Source organism: Passer montanus, unplaced genomic scaffold, assembly GCF_014805655.1.
Source record: "Passer montanus isolate IOZ18808 unplaced genomic scaffold, ASM1480565v1 scaffold30, whole genome shotgun sequence".
In the NCBI taxonomy this organism is placed as follows: Eukaryota; Metazoa; Chordata; class Aves; order Passeriformes; family Passeridae; genus Passer; species Passer montanus.
The window spans coordinates 4,542,132-4,562,698 of NW_024367708.1; the positions used below are offsets into that span (position 1 = coordinate 4,542,132).

Sequence of the window (20,567 nt, forward strand, 5' to 3'; positions counted from 1 at the left end):
TTGCCTGTATTTTTTTGTCCTGTTTTGTAGTCTTCAGTTAGAGGGGAAATATTTATTTTATGGAAACATGCCTATTTTTTTACTATGTTTGTATGATTGATTTGTAGAAGAAACCTGCTGTGCAAATTACCTGTGATGGAAATCACTTGACCATTCTGTTTCTGTAGTAGTTCTTAATGCATTGGTTGGCACACATTGCACAAAACGGTCATTGTTTACATTAACTTAATATCAGTAGTTTTAATGAGAGTCATTTAACATGTCTAATTGTAAATTGAATGGTGAAACAGAATAAAGACATTTCTTTAATACCTCTGTTGTTCAATTACTTCTTTCAGTTCTGAGGTGCTAAAGAGAATGCACAGAAATGCTGACTTCTATCAAACTCTCAAACCTTCCTTAAGACTATTAACAAGAAACTCTACAATAATTTCTTCACTTTGCAGAAATATTTATTTTCACCCACAGGACAAAGGTGTAGATATACATGATTTTAAAATTTGTTCTGCATTCATAGTCATAAAAAAGTAGCTTAAAAAATTCTTTACAGATTATTAAAATGTGTATTTAAAAAGTAAACAAAACCTGCTTCTAGCATTTTTTTGCCCATAGGGAAAAATATGTAAATGCAAGTACTTGTGATTTCTTCTTAACTTTTACATCCAGCTATTTTTGTAGCTTCTTTTTCTTTTTCTCTGGTTCATCCTTGCTGATGGCCTCTGCAGAGAGACTTGCACACATATCATTTCCCAATATCTACAGTAAGAAAAAAACAGAAGTCAGAACATTTTTGTTCAATTTTTGCTATCCTAGTAAAACTTGAGTTTACTTGTAGAGACCTTCTACAGACACTCTGTCAATATCACAAACTTCTGATTTAGACAATCACCTAAAAGAGTGTTTACCATCTCAGAACAATCATAGGTAGAACACTCACCTGAAATAAAAGCTGAAAAAGGCAAAGAGAAGCAACAGCACCCCTCCTGACAAAGCCAGCAGGTTGGTAGCACCCCAACCATGAGCTTGCATTAGCCTTACTCTGTGTCTGTTTTCAAAGTGTCCCTCAGACTGGAGTCATGGCCTCAACAGAAGCTCTTGACAAGCTAAAGTTGGTGAGCACAAGCAGAGGGCAGCTCAGCATCTGAATGCACAACAGAACACACAGGCTCCTCTCTGCTACAGTTTTTATATTGTCTAGTCCCCATTTTTGAAATCAGAGATTCACCTCAGCCCAGGGTGAGGGATGGACAGATCAGAGCAGCCTTGCTGAGGAAGGACTTGGAGGTGCTGGTGGATGAAAGGCTGAACACGGCCAGCAGTGTGCACTCACTGCCCAGAGAATCAAACATGTCCTGGGTCACACCCAAAGCAGCGTGGCCAGCAGGGATAGGGAGGGGATTCTGACCCCACCTGCAGTGCTGCATCCAGCTCTGGGGTCCCAGCAGAGAAAGGATGTGGACCTGTTGGACCAAATCCACAGGAGGGCCACAAAAATGATCAGAGGGCTAAATGAAGCAGCTCTCCTGGAGAAGAAATTCTAGGGAGACCTTTGAGCAGCCTTCCAGGACCTGAAAGGGGAGCCTACAAGGGTGCCTACAAAAGGCACTTTTCACAAGGGCATCATCCAGTGACAGGAAATGGAGGGAATGGCTTCCCCCTGCTTCCACTTGAAAGAGGGTAGGTTTAGTTTAGGTTTTAAGAAAAAAAAAATTATTCTGAGTGATGAGGCACTGAAACAGGTTTTGCAGAGAAGATGTGGATGCTCCATCCCTGGAAGTGGTCAAGACCAGGTTGGATGGGGTTTTGAGCAACCTGATGTCATGAAAGGTGTCCTTGCCTATGACAAGGGAATTGGAACTAGATGATCGTTAAAGGTCCTTGTGACCCAAAGCATTCTATGATTCAAACTCATACAACAGCCTGAAGATCAGAATGTATTTACATGTGTTTGGAACATGGTATATTTATGTGATTTCTCAAGGAAAAAATTAATCATGTTTGACTGTATAAGCAGAAAGAAGCTCTTGCTTATTTTGGATTCTTTTTTTTCCTCTGTGACAAGGATACTCAACTGATGCAACTGTCTGTTTACCAAGAAAGTTACATGTACCTTACTCTACCAGCATGATTTTGTAAAGTCATGCAAAATATTTATTCAGGCCTAAAGTATGAGAGCAAGTGAAATTCCCTGTGTCCCAAATACACAAAGAAACTAGACTGAAAAGTCTTGAGACTAGAGACAGTTATTAGGACATTACAGTTCTTACAACATTATAAAGGGAGAATTTTTATATTGTGGGAGTTGTAAGAACTGCCATTTACACCCAGCAATTATACAGAGCTGAGCCACCCAATCACAGTTACATTGTAGTTCACTGCAGTAAAGAGAACACCCTACTGAATTCTGGCAGATTTTCAGAGGGACATTTGATTACAGAACTGTGAAATTCAATACATTACTTCAGCAAATCATCATAATTCCCAACAGTGGAAACATCCTGATGGGCCCAGAACAGAAGTTTAATTTAGAGGATTGTATTATTTTCAACAGCCAGTGAAGGCAGACCTGTGTTTTATTGAGAGTGGATATGAAGCAATCATTACAAGCTCCTCCTAAATTATGTTTTTTCTTCTGGGTTAAATTTCAATTTTACCACATGATGATTTTTTAAAATTACTGAAGGATAATATGATTCTAAGAAATTTGTGCCTTACCTTGGGTTCTACCAAGACCATCCGCATTTTCTGATGTTGGATGTTGGAATCATCTAACATAATGTTCACTTTAACTTTATCAAATACATGTAATGTTGTGTCTTCCACAGTAAGTGATGGCACCTGAAAGTTCAATTTTTTATAAATACTCACTAATTGCAACAGCCAATGTTTTTATACAAATAAATACCTTTGTATGAAAATAGCACTGTTACATGTAAATAAAATAACCAAAACTTACTATAGTGAATATTCAGTGTTGTAACATGTGATACATGCATTTTCTGCAGTAACTAATCATATAATCAGATGTTAGTACTATCTACTATAGAAACAGATTTCTGTCAGAACCTACTTATTTAGACTTACAAAGACTAAAGTGGCATTACTACTAGAGATTAATTAACTTGCATTTAGAAAAGCCTCTCTTACCCTTCTATATCCAACTAGAATAGAGTTTAGTCATTCTGCTTGCTTACCAAATCAAAAAATAAAGGTGTTTAAGAACAAACCTTAAGAATAACAGTAAGAACATACCTCACTGTTGTACTCCAGTTTTGGTGTTGGTTTATCTTTTTCTTCAAAGAAGACTGTTCCTTCTAACCCATACTTGGGAATAAGAACCACAATTGCATTTTTTCTTACAAATAATATATATGCATCTTCATTTACTACTCCCTTGGTTTTGAAGAACAGCTGTAACAAAAGCAGAACGCAGGAATAAGAAAAAAAAACACTAGATAATTCCTTATGAATTACAAATACACTATCTCAGAAAAATAAAACATTCAAATACACATCTATACTTCGTGATAATTACACAGCATATCCTGAAAGCAGCTTTTAAAAAAATCTCATAAATCATTTATAACATTACTGTAGGATTAAGCATTCATATTTATAGAAGCACAAAACAAAAAGAATCCTCAAGATGCCATTCTGAGTTTTTCAGAACGAACAAAAAATAATGTTTTAAGCTTTTTGTCAGAAGCATCCCTCAGTCTTTATCATTTCTACACTCTTCCTTGGTTTTGCCCTAGCAGTGTCCATAGTTCAACATAACATCTCAGAACTACTTACCTGTGTATGGAATGCCACAGAAGCTCTTTGTGCATATTGTGCCATTTTATGTCGGTAATTGAGATTTTTACACATCTCTGCCAGTTTGTGTTTATTTGTGAGTTCTGGATAAGTACTGTCTGCTCCTATGGCCACTGCTAAAAGCCGATGCACTATGATATCAGCATACCTGCAACGATGAGGTTAAAATCAGTGACATAGTAAGACATAGTTTTTCAAAATTAATAAAAAAGTTCCTAAAAATATGTTTGTTTTTGTGACTCTTACAGATTTGAGTTTTTGTAATAATGATGGTCCTCTGGCAACTCCCTGTATTAATTCAGCATCTATCTCTTTGCTGATCAAAGATGCACTGCAGAGCCAGAATACTGTTACAATGTTTGCTAAGATAAATCCTTTATTGTGCCAGAAAAAGAAACAAAGTTGCATTTTTTGACTAAAGAATGATCTTTCACCATGGCATTTTACGCCAATCCTTCTTCCCTTTCCTATGAAATTAGACAAATTTAGCGTAGAATAGTATTTCAATGCCATAGATCTGCAAAGCATGATCATAATTAAACTTGTGATGTAACTTATTAGAATTTCAGCGAGGAACATTTTAATACATCTGGTACTTCAGCGAAGAACTTTTTAATACATCTGGTAAGAACTAAAATTTACTGTTTGGACTACCAGAAGTTCTACAAAGTATCCATATAAATGCATAGAAATTTTAATTGACATCCAGGAGATTTCACTTGAAATGTTTCTAAGGAGCATGATAACAATTATTTTCTTCAAAACTCAAGTGACTTCTTGGTCATACTAAAAAACTAAGATACTTTTCCAAGAAGTATGATTTCACTGCATGCAACAGCTGCCAATAGCAAGTTCACAATTACCAGTGTTTTCATATGGAAAATTCAGTCTCCTAAAAATTTAAACAGTTTCTATCTCAAAAATGACTGAGCAAACTCTGCCTCAGTCTCTGGCTGAGACTACTGCTGACTGACCCCCAAGTGCATTTCTACGCCAGACATGTGCATTAGAGATGTATTCCTATTGTATTTTTTTAAAATGTTACTAAACCCTAGGAGTTGTAGGCTGTAAACCTGGGAGTGTACATAAATATATGACTGCCACATAAACCACTGTTGTTTCAACTGAAATCTAATGCTGAACAGAAACTTTTTTTTAAATGGAAAACACCACCATTTCTTCACAAATAAATCACTTATTTCTTTTCTCTGAAACTTTTGTAAAATACAAGTACCTTCTAATAGGCGAGGTAAAGTGAGTATAAATAGGTGAGGCTAAACCATAATGATGAAAATCATTATCCATCCCCGAGCAGAAATAAACAGCTTGCATCATGCAGCGAGTGGCCAAAATTCGCAGCAGTGTGTTTAGGTAGGGGAATGTGGGAGATTCAGCTTTGTCTAATGATTCAGCTAAAGCTTTTGCTGAATCTGTTTTAATTTCCAAATTCTGCAAGGAGAGAAAAAAAAGAAACAAAAAAGGTCAAGTATTACTAGCAAATATTAAGAATATAAACAGAAATGTAACAGCTAAATCTAGGATAATCTTAGCAACTGGCAAAGATATAGCACCTCATAACAGGATGGAATGCTACTACTACAAAGCAAACAAACAAAATCCAGCCATGCACAGGTCCCTCCCTCATTATTACTAGTGCACTATGCAAAATCAAAATGCTGAGTCAGTAGCCTAGAATTCAGAAAAGACACCCATTCTGACTAAGAAATGCTTCATGCCAGTATTAATGAGGCTGTATTTCCTTTGGTTTTATTCTTTTATCCCTTTATTAAATCAGAAAGAATGTAAAAAAACCCCCATGTATTTATGCCACACAAAGATTCTCATCCAAGCACAAGGTAAGTAATTGATTTTATGGTATTTCCTCTGCAAAATTATTATAGTATACAGTTGGAAAAGTGAAATGTAAAACTAGTAGTGTGTGACATTTTTTCCCTGTTTGCCAGTGCTCTCTGATAAAATTCAGGTAGTGTCGTGTATGATATTTTTTCCCTGTTTGCCAGTGCTCTCTGATAAAATTCAGGTAGTGTGAAAATATATAATGCATTTTTAACTTCCAGAAACACAAGGTAAATTTCATCACGTGATCAGCTGAATGTTCTTTCTGTCACATACAGCACTGACAATAAAGTATGATCCAGAGATCAAATGATGCCTGTATTATGGTAAGATAATTGCATTTTTATTTAAAAAGTATAAATAAAGCATATTAATTCCTAATTGTGATGGTTGTGTCAAAAGCAGTAAAAAAGCCACTTTGGTTTATTTTAAAAAATGTTTACCTATTCACAGGAATTTAGCTTTCCAAATAAAACAATACTAAAAAATAATTTTCAGAATACAAATGAAATCATTATCATTACTCCAGTGTTACAGCAGTGGAAAATTAAATGGGCTAGGTTTAAGTTTGTCTAATTATGTCACACTGAGAGAATCTGGAAGTTTCTCTCTAGACCTTAAGAACAAAAAAGGGGGTGGGGAAAGAGCTGAAGGGAAAGGAGATGTGAATGTACATCACAGTAACTGCAAAATTACAAGTTAACTAAAAAAAAAAATCCTTAAACTGGAAAAGTAATTTTTTCTGTTCAGACTCCTTAATTAAACAAGAATTGTTTCAGGCTAAATACACCTTAGTTGATCTATGGAGAAGATGGAAACTCTAAACACATTTTCTTACTTCCTGACTTTAAGAGAAACATGTTATTTGATGTGACTGATCAATTTTTAAGTATATCAATAATACAGGTCTTAATAAAAAAATGTAAAAATATAATATGATATGATATAATATAATATAATCCAAAGCCGAAAAATATGATTATGATATGATACGATATATAATCCAAAGCCAAAAACTGTCTCAAAAATCACATGTGACTTGGCGAGGAGAAACATTCACAGCTCACAAGCGCTACAATGCAAGACTTAAGAGAGTGCTATGTTTCCTTTACCTAAGAAAGGTTTTAAAAAGCAGGAGATTCTTCCTTTCACCTAGAGTTACAATTATCCTGCTGTACAAATACCAATGATCTCCAAGTGTAGCTGATACACTTTTAAAGTACTGCTTTCTAGCCCACATCGTAAGTGGTCAACCAGAGATAAAATACAGCTTTTCATAATTAATTCACTTAATTAGCATGGTAAAAACTTGCCTTGGACTTTGCAGCCTTTACAAGGATGTCGTAATTTGATGGGGGAGGAGCAGGATGTTTCCGGAGCAAGGCAAACTCTGGGAACTCATCATAAATTTTCTGTGCTACAGAAATATTGGCAAGCAACATGAACTCTTCAACCATGGAATTTGTCTCTCTATCAAGGTAAACATATTATATTGTTAGCAAAGCATTAGACATTTACTTTGAGTGCCTAACAAAGAATCATTCTACCATCCTAACAATGTTATATAATATTAAATAGTGGTTTTGAGCATTTATACAGTAGGCAAGCAATTTTAAGACTAATAACAATGCTTATAAGCTCCCAACTATTGAGTCGGAAGAAAAAAAATCCTGAAATATTCTAAAATGTTAAAATCAAGAAAAATGCTCATTAAAATGCCTGAAAAACCAACAGATGTGCTTTCCAAACCTAACCAATATCCATGACAATTGCCAAAAAGATACTGGTTCATTCTCTTGACTTCTTCCTGCACACATATGAAGCGTTGAGTTCAAGACTTGCTAAATAAACACTGCAGTAAAATAGAAGAATTCTCTTACTGAGGAACCATGACAATTGCCAAAAAGATACAGGTTCTCTTTACTTCTTCCTGCACACATATGAAGCGTAGAGTTCAAGACTTGCTAAATAAACACTGCAGTAAAATAGAAGAATTCTCTTACTGAGGATTAGCTTGATTAAAGAAGTTGTGGATTCCCTATCACTGGAAGCATTCAAGCACAGGCTGGGTGGGGCTTTAAGCAACCTTGTCCTGTGGGAAATGTCTGGAACCACGGCAGGGGGGTTAGAACTAGGTAGGCTTCCGAAGTCCCTTCCACCTCAAACCGTCCTCTAATTCTATGACTGTCCTGCACTATTACAGGAACTTTGTACAACATTAACTAAATGTTGCTGCTCAAACATGTCTTTAATTCCATCCCTACTCTGAATTAACTAACAAATAAAATACATACTTAAGCTCCTTAGTCTGCAGATCAATAGGATCATGAGTTTCACTGTCCATGTGGAAACGAACTTCTGGTGACGCAAGTGTCAAGGCTCTGCAACACAGTATGTGGTATTAAAAAATTACAGTAAAGCAGACAGAGCAGCTGAGCTGCAAGCATGTAGCATCATCTGGGGTTACCATGATATTATCATTTAAAATTTGCAGAAATTAAAAATAAAATTGTGGAATTACTGTTCAAATTTACAGGAAATGTCATCAAATGCACACCACAGAAGCTCCTAAAATTTCAAATGCTACCTCTAGTTGTGCTTTTATGACTCTGAGATCCATATTGATTCATTTTGTAAAGAAAAGGTTAATATCCCAAATTTATATATTTTGGGAAATATGGGTAAGCATTCTTACGCAAATCAAAGTGGCAAAATACTTCTCTTTCACAAGATTTTCACTAGAAAAATGGACACAGAACCATAATATATTTTGACAGCAAGAACAGTCAAAAAAAAGGTGGGGAAAAGGTGACAGGCACACTGTATAGCTTACCCGTTATCAATTCTTTTCTTCTTCAGGATTTTTGCTAATTTGTTTAGTCCACGTAAGCTGGTAGTAATATCATCATTCATAGTTGCTGAATCGATTCTCATCTGTGCTTCAGCATAGGTAAGAGAAGCCTTGAAGAGGTTAAAAAAACAAGACATTGTGATACATGATTGAACACTCTAAAAAAAATGACTGTTCTGTCTTACAGAATGTGCAGCTTGCTGTCATGACTTGCTCCACAATAATACAAAGCTTTACAATACCTAAATGCCTGTTATTCACAAAGAATAATGGACAAATGAGGACAGATCTATGAAAGATATTAAGATACACCAGGCATTTATGGTGGGTTTGTTTTTTGGTTTTGGTTTCTTTTTTTTTTCTGATCATATGTGTTTTATACATTGGAAGTCTAATTTTTAGAAATGTACTGAACATCTTGAACATCCACAGAATCTACAGAATTTAACTGATTTCCTGGTACATATCAGCCATGTCCTATATGCATCATACACAGTAACTGCACACATAAACACTTCAGCCTTAGAGGCTGAAAAGAACACTGAAGAATCAAACATCTTCTTTACTTTTAATATTTCAGCACCATTTTCTAATTCTAAAAAAATATAAATCATTAATCACAAAAAAAACTTTATTATCAAGTCTGTTGATCATTGTTTTTATAATACAGTGTACAGCTTTTTATTTCAGAATTATAGTAATATTTAAATGACTTACCTTGGAATTAATAATACTCTTTGTAAATTTGGTTTTTAGAATTTCAGCCTTATGGTTCATTTCCCATATGCATGAAAATGCAAGCCTATGAGAGAGAGAGAGAGAGAGAGAGAGAGGGGAAAATCTGTTAAAATCCATACATAAACAACAGTAGTTTCTTGCCAGGATCAAAGTAAGGATCAGATACATGTACCTGTCCACATTAGATCTCAGAGAGCATAAGTTGGAACTAAGTAGCTCTGGAACCATATCAATCCTCTGCAAAGTAAAGAATAAAATAAGTTAGTGTTTTAACTTCCTTATTTTTATACTGTAATAAAAGCTTGGAGATATTTTTTTTGGCCAAAAAAGCTCAGATTACTGAAAGAAAAATAATCCACTTTAAGAAAATTAGTTCCAAGATTCATTTTAGTTACCATCTTTTTAGTACCAGTGATTTCTGAAAAGAAATCATGGTCTGGAAGAAATAACCAGGACTAAATCTACAGTGTTAATGAATGCAAATCATAGGAACCTTCAGAGATTTTACAACCACAAAAAACAAGAATCAATGGAAAAGGCAAAACCAGGCCACTTCTTAAATTTCAGACTGGAATTAAAATAGTATTCCCGTTTCAGACCTACATGCTAATATTGCTTCAAACCAGAGCTGAAAGGGATATTGTCCAGATAGTGGCTTTTAAAAGATAAAACAGAAAATAATTGTCTTAGACAAATTGTCTACATTATTTTTCTCCTTAGTTCAAAGATAATGTCTCCACTCCCAAGAGCTAAAAGAGGAAAGCAATGAAAATCCAACCACTTAATCAAAGAAGCTGTAGAAAACAATTACTTTTTCACACAGATACACTGTTGTTCCTCTTTTTACTGACTCCTCATCCAAAGCGTTTCCTGGGCGAATAAAATGACTGACATCTGCAATATGTACACCAACCTAAAAAACAAGCATCACATTATGAACCTCGTGACAGAGAAAGTTTTCAGAGTGAAAGAAACTTTCCCACAGTTTTATAAACCAATTTATCCATTCCCAGTTCCTTTCAGCTGCTCCCATACTTCGTAAAAAGATTAGTTTATACCTATCATACTGATATTAAAAAAGTGAACAGTTGCAGCAATTATTCAAAAAAAGGGCATTTGTACATTTAGGGGAAAGTTATATTCATGACCAATGCACACTTTTCTTTAAGGGCCAAAAAATCTCTTTCATGTTCTTCGAGACTCAATGCAAATTTGTTTTGCTTTTCTGTTTGCTGGACTTTCTAGTCTGGCACACCCTACTATTACAATTCCAAATTAATTTCTAAAAAGACAATCTGACTGAATCACATGTAAGGGAGTAGAGAGCTGGTGTTAAGCCTGTAGCTTTTTACTGCCTTTTTAAAAATAAAATAGTAACTCCACAGGCGTTACAGCAGTAGCTTAGTTTTTTCTTTTTTCATAGTTCCTCATCCTAGCTGTAAATATCCTTGTTTCTAATACTTAGCTAAAGCAGTAAATAAATTTTATGTTAAATTCTCATGCCAAATGAGAATAAAGCAGGGTGAATTTAGAAGACACTAAATTCCCAATTTTGACAATGATCTGATGCAAATCAACTCCCTTTTTTTATTACCATCTTGCAGCTGTGCAAACAACATTAATTTATTTATAACAGGTCTGGAGCTTTGCACATGTCATTTACCACTACTGCACTGTCTGTAAAATAAGGGAAGAAATAAGTAAATAAATGACTAGATTGATACAATACCTCTAGATTTCCATTTCCTATTTCTCTACAATGTAACGCATCATCAATATCTGTACAACCAGGAGGATCAACACTACAAACAGTCAGATGCCTTAAGTCCTCCCTGTGTTTCATATCCTGAAATTTAAAAGAAACAAAAAGTTGTTTTCAAGAACACTTTCCTTTTCCAAGTAAAAATGATCATTTTAGAAAGGCACATTATGTAAGATTTTCCCCAGCAACCAAGTATTTTCAGAATGTTTGTTTTGTTTTGGGTGGTTTGTTTGTTTGATGACAAGATCAAAACAGATATACAAAAACTGCAATGATAGAAAAAACAATACAATAACTACTATTTTTTTTGTTTGTTTGTTTTACAGAAATGAGGAAGAGAATCAGAACACAACCATAGTTTCATCACAATCTCAGAATTAGCAAGGTGAGGAATTGAGATTTTTTTGAAGTGAAATTTTGACTGATGTCCAGCTGATTGACTTGTCTCAGATATGACTACTCTGAAGTCTAGCTTTCTAAGGCTTAGATGTCTAGATAATTGAAAGGAACTGCACACTTTGGAAGTATCTATCCTTGCAAAATAGCTATTTCTCTCCTTTGCAAAAAAACCTTTATATTCTTGAACAAAACGTGCAGTATCATCTTTATCTTAAAATATTTATCCCCAACAAATGCAGTTTTAGCCAAAATGCAAAAACTTGTCTTTATCTTCATATTCTTGAACAAAATCTGCAGTATCATCTTTTTCTTAAAATATTTATCCCCAACAAATGCAGTTTTAGCCAAAATGCAAAAACTTGAAGAGGTCTTGTTTCCATAGGAAATCCAGCTGAAAGTTCCCACTAAGACAGAACAGTCCTGGCCAACATTTCTCATCTATTTCTGGTGCATTGAGATATTCGGGGATGTCAGAGTTTGCACTGAAGGAGAAGGCACAGTAATTACGACAATGATTTACAAATTATTACCTCTTCTGTAATGCTCCACGGCATTTTTGGTAGGAAACTAAGGACAGCCTGGGAAAAAGCCTGGTGAGGAACATCATGTTCAAGCAGAAGAACTTCTGTCTCTGTCTCTTTATCTCCAGCGCTTCCCAAATTCTTTACAAAATGACCCTGAGGAATAATACAGGTACATACATACACACACATATCAAGCAATACCATTGGTCCAAAAGTAAGTATTTAAGAATATTAACCCTTAGGTTATTCTTGTATTAAACTACACAGTAGAAGCAATCTTTTTTAATTTGGTTCACTTTTTCATCTTTAAGAGAAATTTAATTTTAAACATTTATTTGATGTAGTAAGTCTGAACCAAGTCCATCCAGACTATTTTCTTAGAATGGGTCTAAATTCTCGACAATTAAGACTCCAAAATTTATAAATGTAAAATTATTTTTGCAGGAAGGAAAAACACTGCTGCAAAAGCAGCGGAACTAATACACTCTCATTTCTCTATGGCTTTGCCTTGTGCCACAGATCTCACACCCTAATACCACAACAAATCTGCCTTCTTCCTCACTCCTCTGTAGTAATGCTGTCTTTGTCTTAATGCTTCTTCCATATATCCCATGTTCCCTTCATTTCCCTAAACTAGTGGGAGACACCTGTGCTCTGCTTCAATACAAGCTGTGCATTCCCACAGGAGCCACTGGAAGACTCTTCAAAACCTGGCTAGTGTTCAATACAAATGGAAGGCCATGTCCTCAGTTTCGCACGTTATTTATGCTGAACTTTTAACTACTTTTACCCTACTGGCAATTTGATTGCATTGGGTGCATTTGTCAAATATCTGCTAGAGCAGTGATTGGTGTGTGGGAATGAGCAAAATCAGAGAGAAAGATTCGCACTTCTAGGAACCCAGACTAAAGTCCCTGGTTAATCTATACAAAGCACCTTAAGTTCACTGCAGAAGTGGATGAGTGAAGTTTTTAAGTATGATAACCCCACAGCTGGTTGTAAGTGCAAATGAAATTATTTAGGGACTTCCTTAATTTGCACCATCAAATGGCATTCAAAGAATTTAAACCTCATCTCAACACTGTTCGCAGTTACTCAGTGTTGCAGATAAATATTTTACCTAAGAAAAACAAAAAATCAGGTAGTTAAAAGTTCAGAAGAAAATGCCTAAACTTACATTAGGATACCTGGAATTCCTGGGCCAACCATCAATAGCAACAATTATTCTCTGTCCTTCCAATGTATCTGCTTGTCTGGTTTCTATTCGAATGCGAGGAATTCTGCGATCAGCTGGTGTAAACAAATGTCGCCTTGCCTATGAACAACCAGAAAAAGGAACAATTAATTTCCAAATAAAGAATAAAAACCAATCCTGCACTTCGAGTAAGCGGATTATTCCCTCACCTCTTTGATTTGTGACTTGGAAAGCATCCCACAATATGGCCGCCAGTTTCGTTTTATAATGCCCACTACTCTTCCCGTAGGCCTCAGCATGTCCTTGTTAATGGAAGTCTTCAGCTGGGATAACACAGGTTAAAAATACAAAACTGTCTGAACTCATGTTCGACTACAGTAGGTAACTTATAACTTAGTAGCAGCATTTTGTAATTCATTATAAGGACATAAATTCTATTATGACTTTATAAATAGAACCTCCTGTGCCTCCCTGTGCTTTGCATGACTTTTAATATTTTCAGTATGTGATATGACTGAAATCACATCAGTATGTGATGTGACTTAGCAGAGACAGTGGGAGAAGACAGCTTTCTGCAGCCTTTTTCTGCTCTTCTTCATTTTTCTGAAAGTACGTCCATTAAGAAAACCCAAACAAATAATATTTTCCATGTCATTTTACAATCTATTATTTTAATTTTCTGGAGTCCTTTTACACTACCTGAAAAATCTCCAATAATTCTCCACATAATTATAAAAGAACATTCCCATGAATTTTAGTGGAAAGATAGTAAGCGGATTTTTGAAGAAATCATCTTTTTGTACAGGACATACATGCATGTGCAGGCATGCAGATCATGTGGAATTACTTCAAGACCCAAAAATATTTTACAACAGGTTCCAAATATATGTATTGCCTATAAAAGGTGACTGTCAGCATGATACACCTACTCTAACAAATCCTAATCTGCATATCAGTAAATACAGATTTACATTATTACATGACTACCACTCAGTAACTTTTGGATTCATTATGCTTAATAAAGTAATATGGGAATTCCTAGCAGAGACTAATTGAAAATTATCCGTTTTATCCACCGTCATGTATTCAGCACAACTGTACAACTCCAGTTGAGTTTCATGATCTCTGTATTCACCAAAAATTCATTTTATAAAGAGGATATATAAATCTAAAGCCCAACACTCTCAGGGATGACAGATTTCATCTCTTTTGTAACACCATGGTTAAGAAAAAATATTTCTTTCATACAATGTTTTCTTTCTCCTCTTCATTTTCAATGTTCTCTTCATTCTGGCCATCATCCTGCAAGACCACTGAGGATGGTGCTACCCATTCATCTTTTGCCAACAGCTCCACGGCCACAACATCTTCATGAATTGCTCGGTTTAAATGTTTCAGGCCCTGTACAATTATCTGGATTTTTTAAGAAAACAAAATGGAAATGCAAATATTCATGATGATGAAATCAGAAGACCCAAATCTAGAGCAGTGTAACAGAAGAGTAAACATGTATGACAGGCTTTACATTACAAAGAACATTTTAAAGTATAGTTGTAATGCACCATTTTCCTCTGCCAAGGTTTCTTACAGTACAGATGATCTTATTTCAAGATTCCAATTGTTTCTGTAAGAAATATGTTTTCCCCCTAGTTTTGTGGTTTTTAAAAATTTTTATTAAGTCAGACAATCCTATTTTTGCAGGCCTGTAAGAAATGTGTTTTCCCCCTAGTTTTGGGGTTTTTAAAAATTTTTTATTAAGTCAGACAATCCTATTTTTGCAGGATAGTGGATTCCATATACTACTGAGAAAAAGGAATAAAAGAGAGACAAGAGAAATACCTCCAGCTGCCACAAATAGGGAGGGAGGAGACAACTGCCACTCCTTGGAAAGAGTGTCCATACAACAGCACCAACTGAGAATCCAGCAGGCAAACAGATGGACTAACTGCTGGGTGGGAAACAGCCCATCTACTCCTCACCAGGCAGGAAAACAGCACGGGGAAACAAAGCAGGAAAACCCCACAAAGGCTCATGACTGGTTTTTTCCCTGAAAATCCTCCTTTACACTTGTTCCTTTGTCTCTCACCATATACTTCAAACTGATTTTAAAAACTGTTAAGAGGTCAATTGAAAAACTATTAACCACCAAGATTCATCTTTATTTTACCAATTACTTTATCAAACTGTAGTTTTAAATACATTATTCCTTTTTCCAAAAAAGCAGTCAGCATTTCAGCAGTCTATATCCATACAAATAAAAAATGAAAACAGCAGCACAAACATCAGAAAGAAAAAAACAGAAGGGTAAAAAATTACTAATATGTTCCATTTTAACATATGCCACCAAGAAATAATTAAATGTTAAGTCATTACTAAGGCTAGTTAAAGTTTACTGCATGGTGGTAAAATTAAAACTCACCTCTTTGTTTTCTTCACCATCTCCATGAACCCAAACTGTAGCTTCAAGATAATTCTCTCTGTTTGCCCTGTAAGTTCCTTGGAGGTAAATACCAGATTTTATTCCTTGCTGCAATTTGCTAAGAGGAATATGTTCTGGGAATATTATTTTTCCACCTTCTATTTCTTTCTTTAGGAAAAAAGAAAAAGAGGATATTTTCAGTATTTTATATTCATGTTAATTTCAATACATGTCGTGGAACACGACACACTGAAGCTAACAAACTCCCTAATTGTAACTGTGTGTAGGTATGAATATGCACAACAATAAAAAACAATTATTAAGCAGTACCTTTTCTAGTGAAGCATCAAAAGCATAAAAATGTGGCAATTCTAGGACCTTTTCCTTTTATTTTCCTGCAGTTACTAAAAAACGTACTGCACAATGTTATGTTGATTTGGGTATAGTGACTAAACAGATACTTAACAAAGAAAATATTAGCATAGTAAAGAGTATGGCACATAGTGTATGTACTGTAAGCTATAGGAAACATTATGAAAATACATTATGTAACCAAAGTTTGGAGCAGTCAGACAATTGCTCACACCTGAATGTTCTACAGTTAACTGCTGAGAATACCTGAGCCCTCCTTCTTCCCACTCTTGCATAGAGCTCTATTCTGTTAAAACTCTGATTAAATTAACTTCCCTATTTTTGTAGTGAGTGTTCAGCTACATCAGTTGTGAACATATGAGTCTTGATTCTGATAAACACAAAGCACAAGGAAGTAGAAGAGGATATAGCTCATATTTGAGCTGCAGCCTGTATTTATGTCAACTTAACTAATAACCAAATAAAAATGCTTTTGATCAATAACTTAACAGATTTTCCAGCAGACACAAAACAAAGATCTAAATGGTTTGCAATGTATTTTGTTTTCACTTTGTTGTTTCTGTTATTATTCTCATCTTCACAATAGTTATCTAAAGCAACTGGCTTTTTACAGATAACAAGATGCATAATAACAGGCATATAAGCAGAACTAAAAATAGCTGCAATATTTCCTTTTTACTTTTCAGTTGTCAAAAAGTTAAATTGCCAAAATGGTAATGAACTCCAAACTCCTTCTATTCTAAACTGATGCCAGTACCCTGACATACAGTATGCAATATTGTACTGCAAGCCGTTCATGATCAATTTATTTTATAAAAAGAAAATAAAAACATACCCCTTCATCAGATACACAAGCAAGACGATCTACAAGCTCAGGATTAGCTGTCAAGCTTTTTATATACTCCTCACCTACAAAAGCACACACGTAAATATTTAGGTAAGAGATGCATGGGATTTAGGTACCAAGTGACTGCTCAGTTTATTTGAGCAATAAATTAAACATACATATACTGGTTCACTTACATGTATAAGCAGTTATTCCTTCCTCCAGAGCTTTCTCTTTATTAATTCTGTCATTTGTTAAAAAGATAACTTGAATCTTTTCCTCATCCTCTATTTTCTTCAAGTGTTCATTGTACCATTTCACTGCTACCCGAATGGCTCTGTCATTGCGGTCATTAGCAGTTTCTCCCCGCTTCTGCTCTATGTACGTTTCCCTAAATCAATTTTAAAAAGAAAAGGGAGTGTTTGACAAACCAAAATAAATCTCAGCATCTATCTATACTTAAAATTTTCAGACAAACAAGATCAAGACTGTTAGGCCAAAAGTATCATTATTGTACCTATTGTTATAACATGTGCAACACCCACGAGGCCACTGAAGGGCCAGGAGACATGGGTAAAGGAAAATAGTAAGTGCTAATTTCCAACACAACATCCTCACACACAGTTGAGAGGTTTGCATTCAAGCTGTCAGAACTATGGATTCAAGATTCCTTGAACTACAATACTGCAGTATCATAGTATTGGAAACTAGTTGTGAGCACAAACAAAAGCAAATTAATTGCATCTCCATTTCTCAGAACTGTCACTAACTTAATGGATTTTTGAATTCTGCTACAGACTAAACTAACGATATTGGTAAAGCATTGGAATATGTTTAAAAGGGACACTAAAATGGAAAATCAGTACCCTATTGCTCAAGATAACAATGCTGTCTGTAAAGCTTATTCAATATTCTAACCCTCTTTACATAATATATATGGATTAATACCAGCTATGAACAGAAAAACTCCTGTAACACCAATTACTTCCAAACAGGATTCCTTACAAATATACAGTTTTATGACACCAGTGTAATTTTTCTGCCTGTCCACATGTTCCGGTCTTGTTTTCCACTTTCTTTTACTGGCTATCAGCATAATTTTGTTATGCCCCATTGCACCTCTTACCTGTGATGCTCATTGGTGAAAGAATAGAAATGTTTTTCTGGGTTTTGAATCACGTCCCTGATTCGCTTGTACACGGGCGCACTCCGACTCCTGACTTCCTGTAGGACTGTCTGCAGCACAATGACATTCTTAATAACAGGATCTTCAAGGATATCAATCTGAGGAACAAAATGGAAATGAAGCAAAATTGTTGTTAAATTCTGTCCAATAACATTGAAATATTTCCTTGGCTAATACACGAAAAGCTAACATGAGTAATGAGTGGCTTCTTCTGCCTTTTTCCCCTCATCACTGGGAAACTGAACAATGTATGAAGTTGCTTTCTCCTCCTTCTGGGAACAAAAAGTCAAATAGGATTTTCCAAGCCCTTTGTGAAGATAAGGACTTATTCTGACTTCCAACAATTCGCCACCAGTGTGTGCAGAATTCCAGACAAATATAAGGTCAAGTACACTATAAATTTTGCTAACATAAAATGGGTTCCTATAAAATTTACCCTTAGTAAACAAAATGCAACTATGCACAGTCTGATGGAAATCTGATGTAATTTACAGGCTGCCTGCCTCTGTGAGGATTGCAAGCCATAAAATGGTACTCAACTACTCTTACACAGCTGGAGTGCCTATGGATGTGTAGGTTTGTGTTCTCCAGAAACAATTCCACTGTTAAACTGAAATTTTCACTTCCATGGATTCAAATCAATGGGCATTCTGTGAGCTGCACTTCACTTTTGAAAGACCTTTTTCTTTTTTAAGGAATTTTGTTTAAATTTTCAGCACTTTTCTTTGCCAGCTCCTGACATCAAGACAGAGAAACAAATATACACTAGAAATCCATGTAATCTGTTGGGGGGAAAAGATGGGAGCTTCACTTCCTAACCTCGTGGCAAGAAACTGTGCAAACCCACCTGCAAAATGAGACAGCCATAAGGCTCTAGAGGGCATAGCTAAAATAAAAAGCAATACCAGACCAAGCTCCTGTGAACCTGATGTTTACACGACCTGAAAGATTTAGAACCATATTCATAGGAGAAGAAATCCAGCATTATTATATGCATAAGCTGAAGCACCAAGCAAAGCCTTACTGTGGCAAAACTGTTTCAGTTTCTAGGCTAAACCTTTCCCTACCTTTACCAAGGCTTCCTAATCCCCACTTCTCCAGTTTACCTTAGCACACCCTGGTACATTCTCAGAGCATTCTACAGGACACACATACAAATTTCACCAACAAGACACCAAGAAATCCATTTGTGAGAGGCTGAAAGCATCCCTTGACCTGCTGTTCTGGGACGAAAATCCTTACAAATCTGAGACCTCTGCTAAAACACACAAGTGTTGTTCCCCTCTCCAGAGTACTCAAGTTAGAACTCAGTAATTAGCTGCAGTCTCCTATATGTGCACATGGTTGTTTTATCTTCTATACAGGTATTCAAAAACAATGAAAGGAAAAATTGAAACATCAAGCTTGGGAATTCCTCCCAGCCTCAAAGTTTACTGTCTGCCCTGCTCAGACCCAATTCTCTGCACAGCTATGGATGGGCTGCAGAGTTAAGTTGCTCCCATGCTTCCAGAGTTATACATGGGATGATTTCGCACCTCCTATTCATTACATGAAATCAACATCAGAGTATAAAGAACCTAAACCTACGCCCTGAAAAGCAGAAGAGGCATTTCGAAAAATTCAGTGACCACAGAAGATCCAAAAATTCAGTGATGACACGAAGATCTCAATTACTACTTCAGAGTCCACCAGCTTTCTCTGCTTCAATTTTCATTTCCATACAAGATGGAAATAAATAGACAAATAAATACTGTTCTTTATTCCTACTATTCAAAAGAAACCATAAAAACCAAACCCAACAAAACAACAAGAACAAGAAAGAAAACCACAAAACTAACAAAACCACACGCACGCACACTTCCCACGGCCCCCCTCGCCATAAAGCTGGAACACAGTCTAAGACCAGACCAGGTTCGCTTTTGCTGCAGCCTTCTCCTCAGGAGCTGGCCGGGAAAGACAAGGCTAGACAAGGCAGAAAGACCCAGGCAGGGATCAAGCAGCCACAGGAACACGGCAGGAGCCAGGCCTACAGAGCGCTGCCAAACGCAGCTCTCCACAGCGACAGGAACTTACACCCACAGGGATTTAACAGGGCCGGCGCAGGGAAGGCTGCAGCTTCCACGTGGAGCCCGGTCGGGCCCAGAGGAAGGCAGCGGCTGGCCCTCCCCGGCGCTGAGGCGGCCACACCGTCCGTCCGTGCGTCCGTCCCGGAGGCTCACCTGGTGCAGGAGCAGGTTGGTGTCGGGCAGCAGGAAGTGCGGCCCGGGGCACAGGCGGCTGCCGGGGCCGCTGGGCCGCGCCTCCAGCCCGGGCGCGCTCCCGGTGCCGCTCCCGGTGCCGGGCGCGGGCGCGGCGGGGGGGCAGAGGCGGCACGCGGCGGCGCCGCACGCGATGTCGTCGCGCAGGTAATGCTCGCGCACCACCTTCACCACCGCGCCCGCCCGCGTGCGCTTCACGAACGTCCGCGAGGTCAGCATGGCGCGCGGGGAGCGCGAGGCCGGCGGGAAGCGGCGCGGGAAGCGGGAATCGGCGCGGGAAGGGCACAGGAAGCGGCGCGGGAAGCGGGAAGCGGCGCGGGAAGCGGCGCCCCGGTCGCCGCGGTGATGGCGTGGCGCGCGGCCC

General features: G+C 36.9%; 2 protein-coding genes across 2 annotated transcripts in view; one reads left to right on the top strand and one right to left on the bottom strand.

Moving 5' to 3' along the window:
* Positions 1-430: 430 nt before the first annotated feature.
* DIS3 (DIS3 homolog, exosome endoribonuclease and 3'-5' exoribonuclease) lies at positions 431-20,518 on the bottom strand. Its single transcript, XM_039714613.1, has 21 exons — positions 20,165-20,518; positions 17,886-18,043; positions 16,957-17,150; positions 16,769-16,842; positions 15,562-15,729; positions 14,391-14,555; positions 13,352-13,465; positions 13,125-13,262; positions 11,954-12,100; positions 10,992-11,108; positions 10,074-10,175; positions 9,435-9,499; positions 9,242-9,326; positions 8,507-8,634; positions 7,968-8,054; positions 6,987-7,143; positions 5,051-5,265; positions 3,796-3,964; positions 3,253-3,411; positions 2,716-2,838; positions 431-756 (listed from the first exon to the last, which is right to left on the bottom strand). The coding sequence occupies exons 1-21, from the start codon at positions 20,420-20,422 to the stop codon at positions 667-669; spliced, it is 2,913 nt and encodes a 970-aa protein (XP_039570547.1). The 5' UTR covers positions 20,423-20,518; the 3' UTR covers positions 431-666.
* Positions 20,053-20,567, top strand: part of PIBF1 (progesterone immunomodulatory binding factor 1) — a 108,889-nt gene continuing 108,374 nt past the window's right edge. Inside the window, exon 1 of the mRNA XM_039714615.1 lies at positions 20,053-20,179. The gene's annotated coding sequence lies outside the window, so the exon portion shown is untranslated. The remainder of the gene's footprint in view (positions 20,180-20,567) is intronic.

Excerpts from the sequence above, each read along its gene's own strand:
- DIS3 (XM_039714613.1), bottom strand. The coding sequence starts at position 20,422 with ATGCTGACCTCGCGGACGTTCGTGAAGCGCACGCGGGCGGGCGCGGTG. Across the intron at positions 18,044-20,164 it reads CCAACCTGCTCCTGCACCAG|ATTGATATCCTTGAAGATCC; the intron begins GTGAGCCTCCGG and ends TTTGTTCCTCAG. Across the intron at positions 16,843-16,956 it reads AGGAATAACTGCTTATACAT|GTGAGGAGTATATAAAAAGC; the intron begins GTAAGTGAACCA and ends GTGCTTTTGTAG.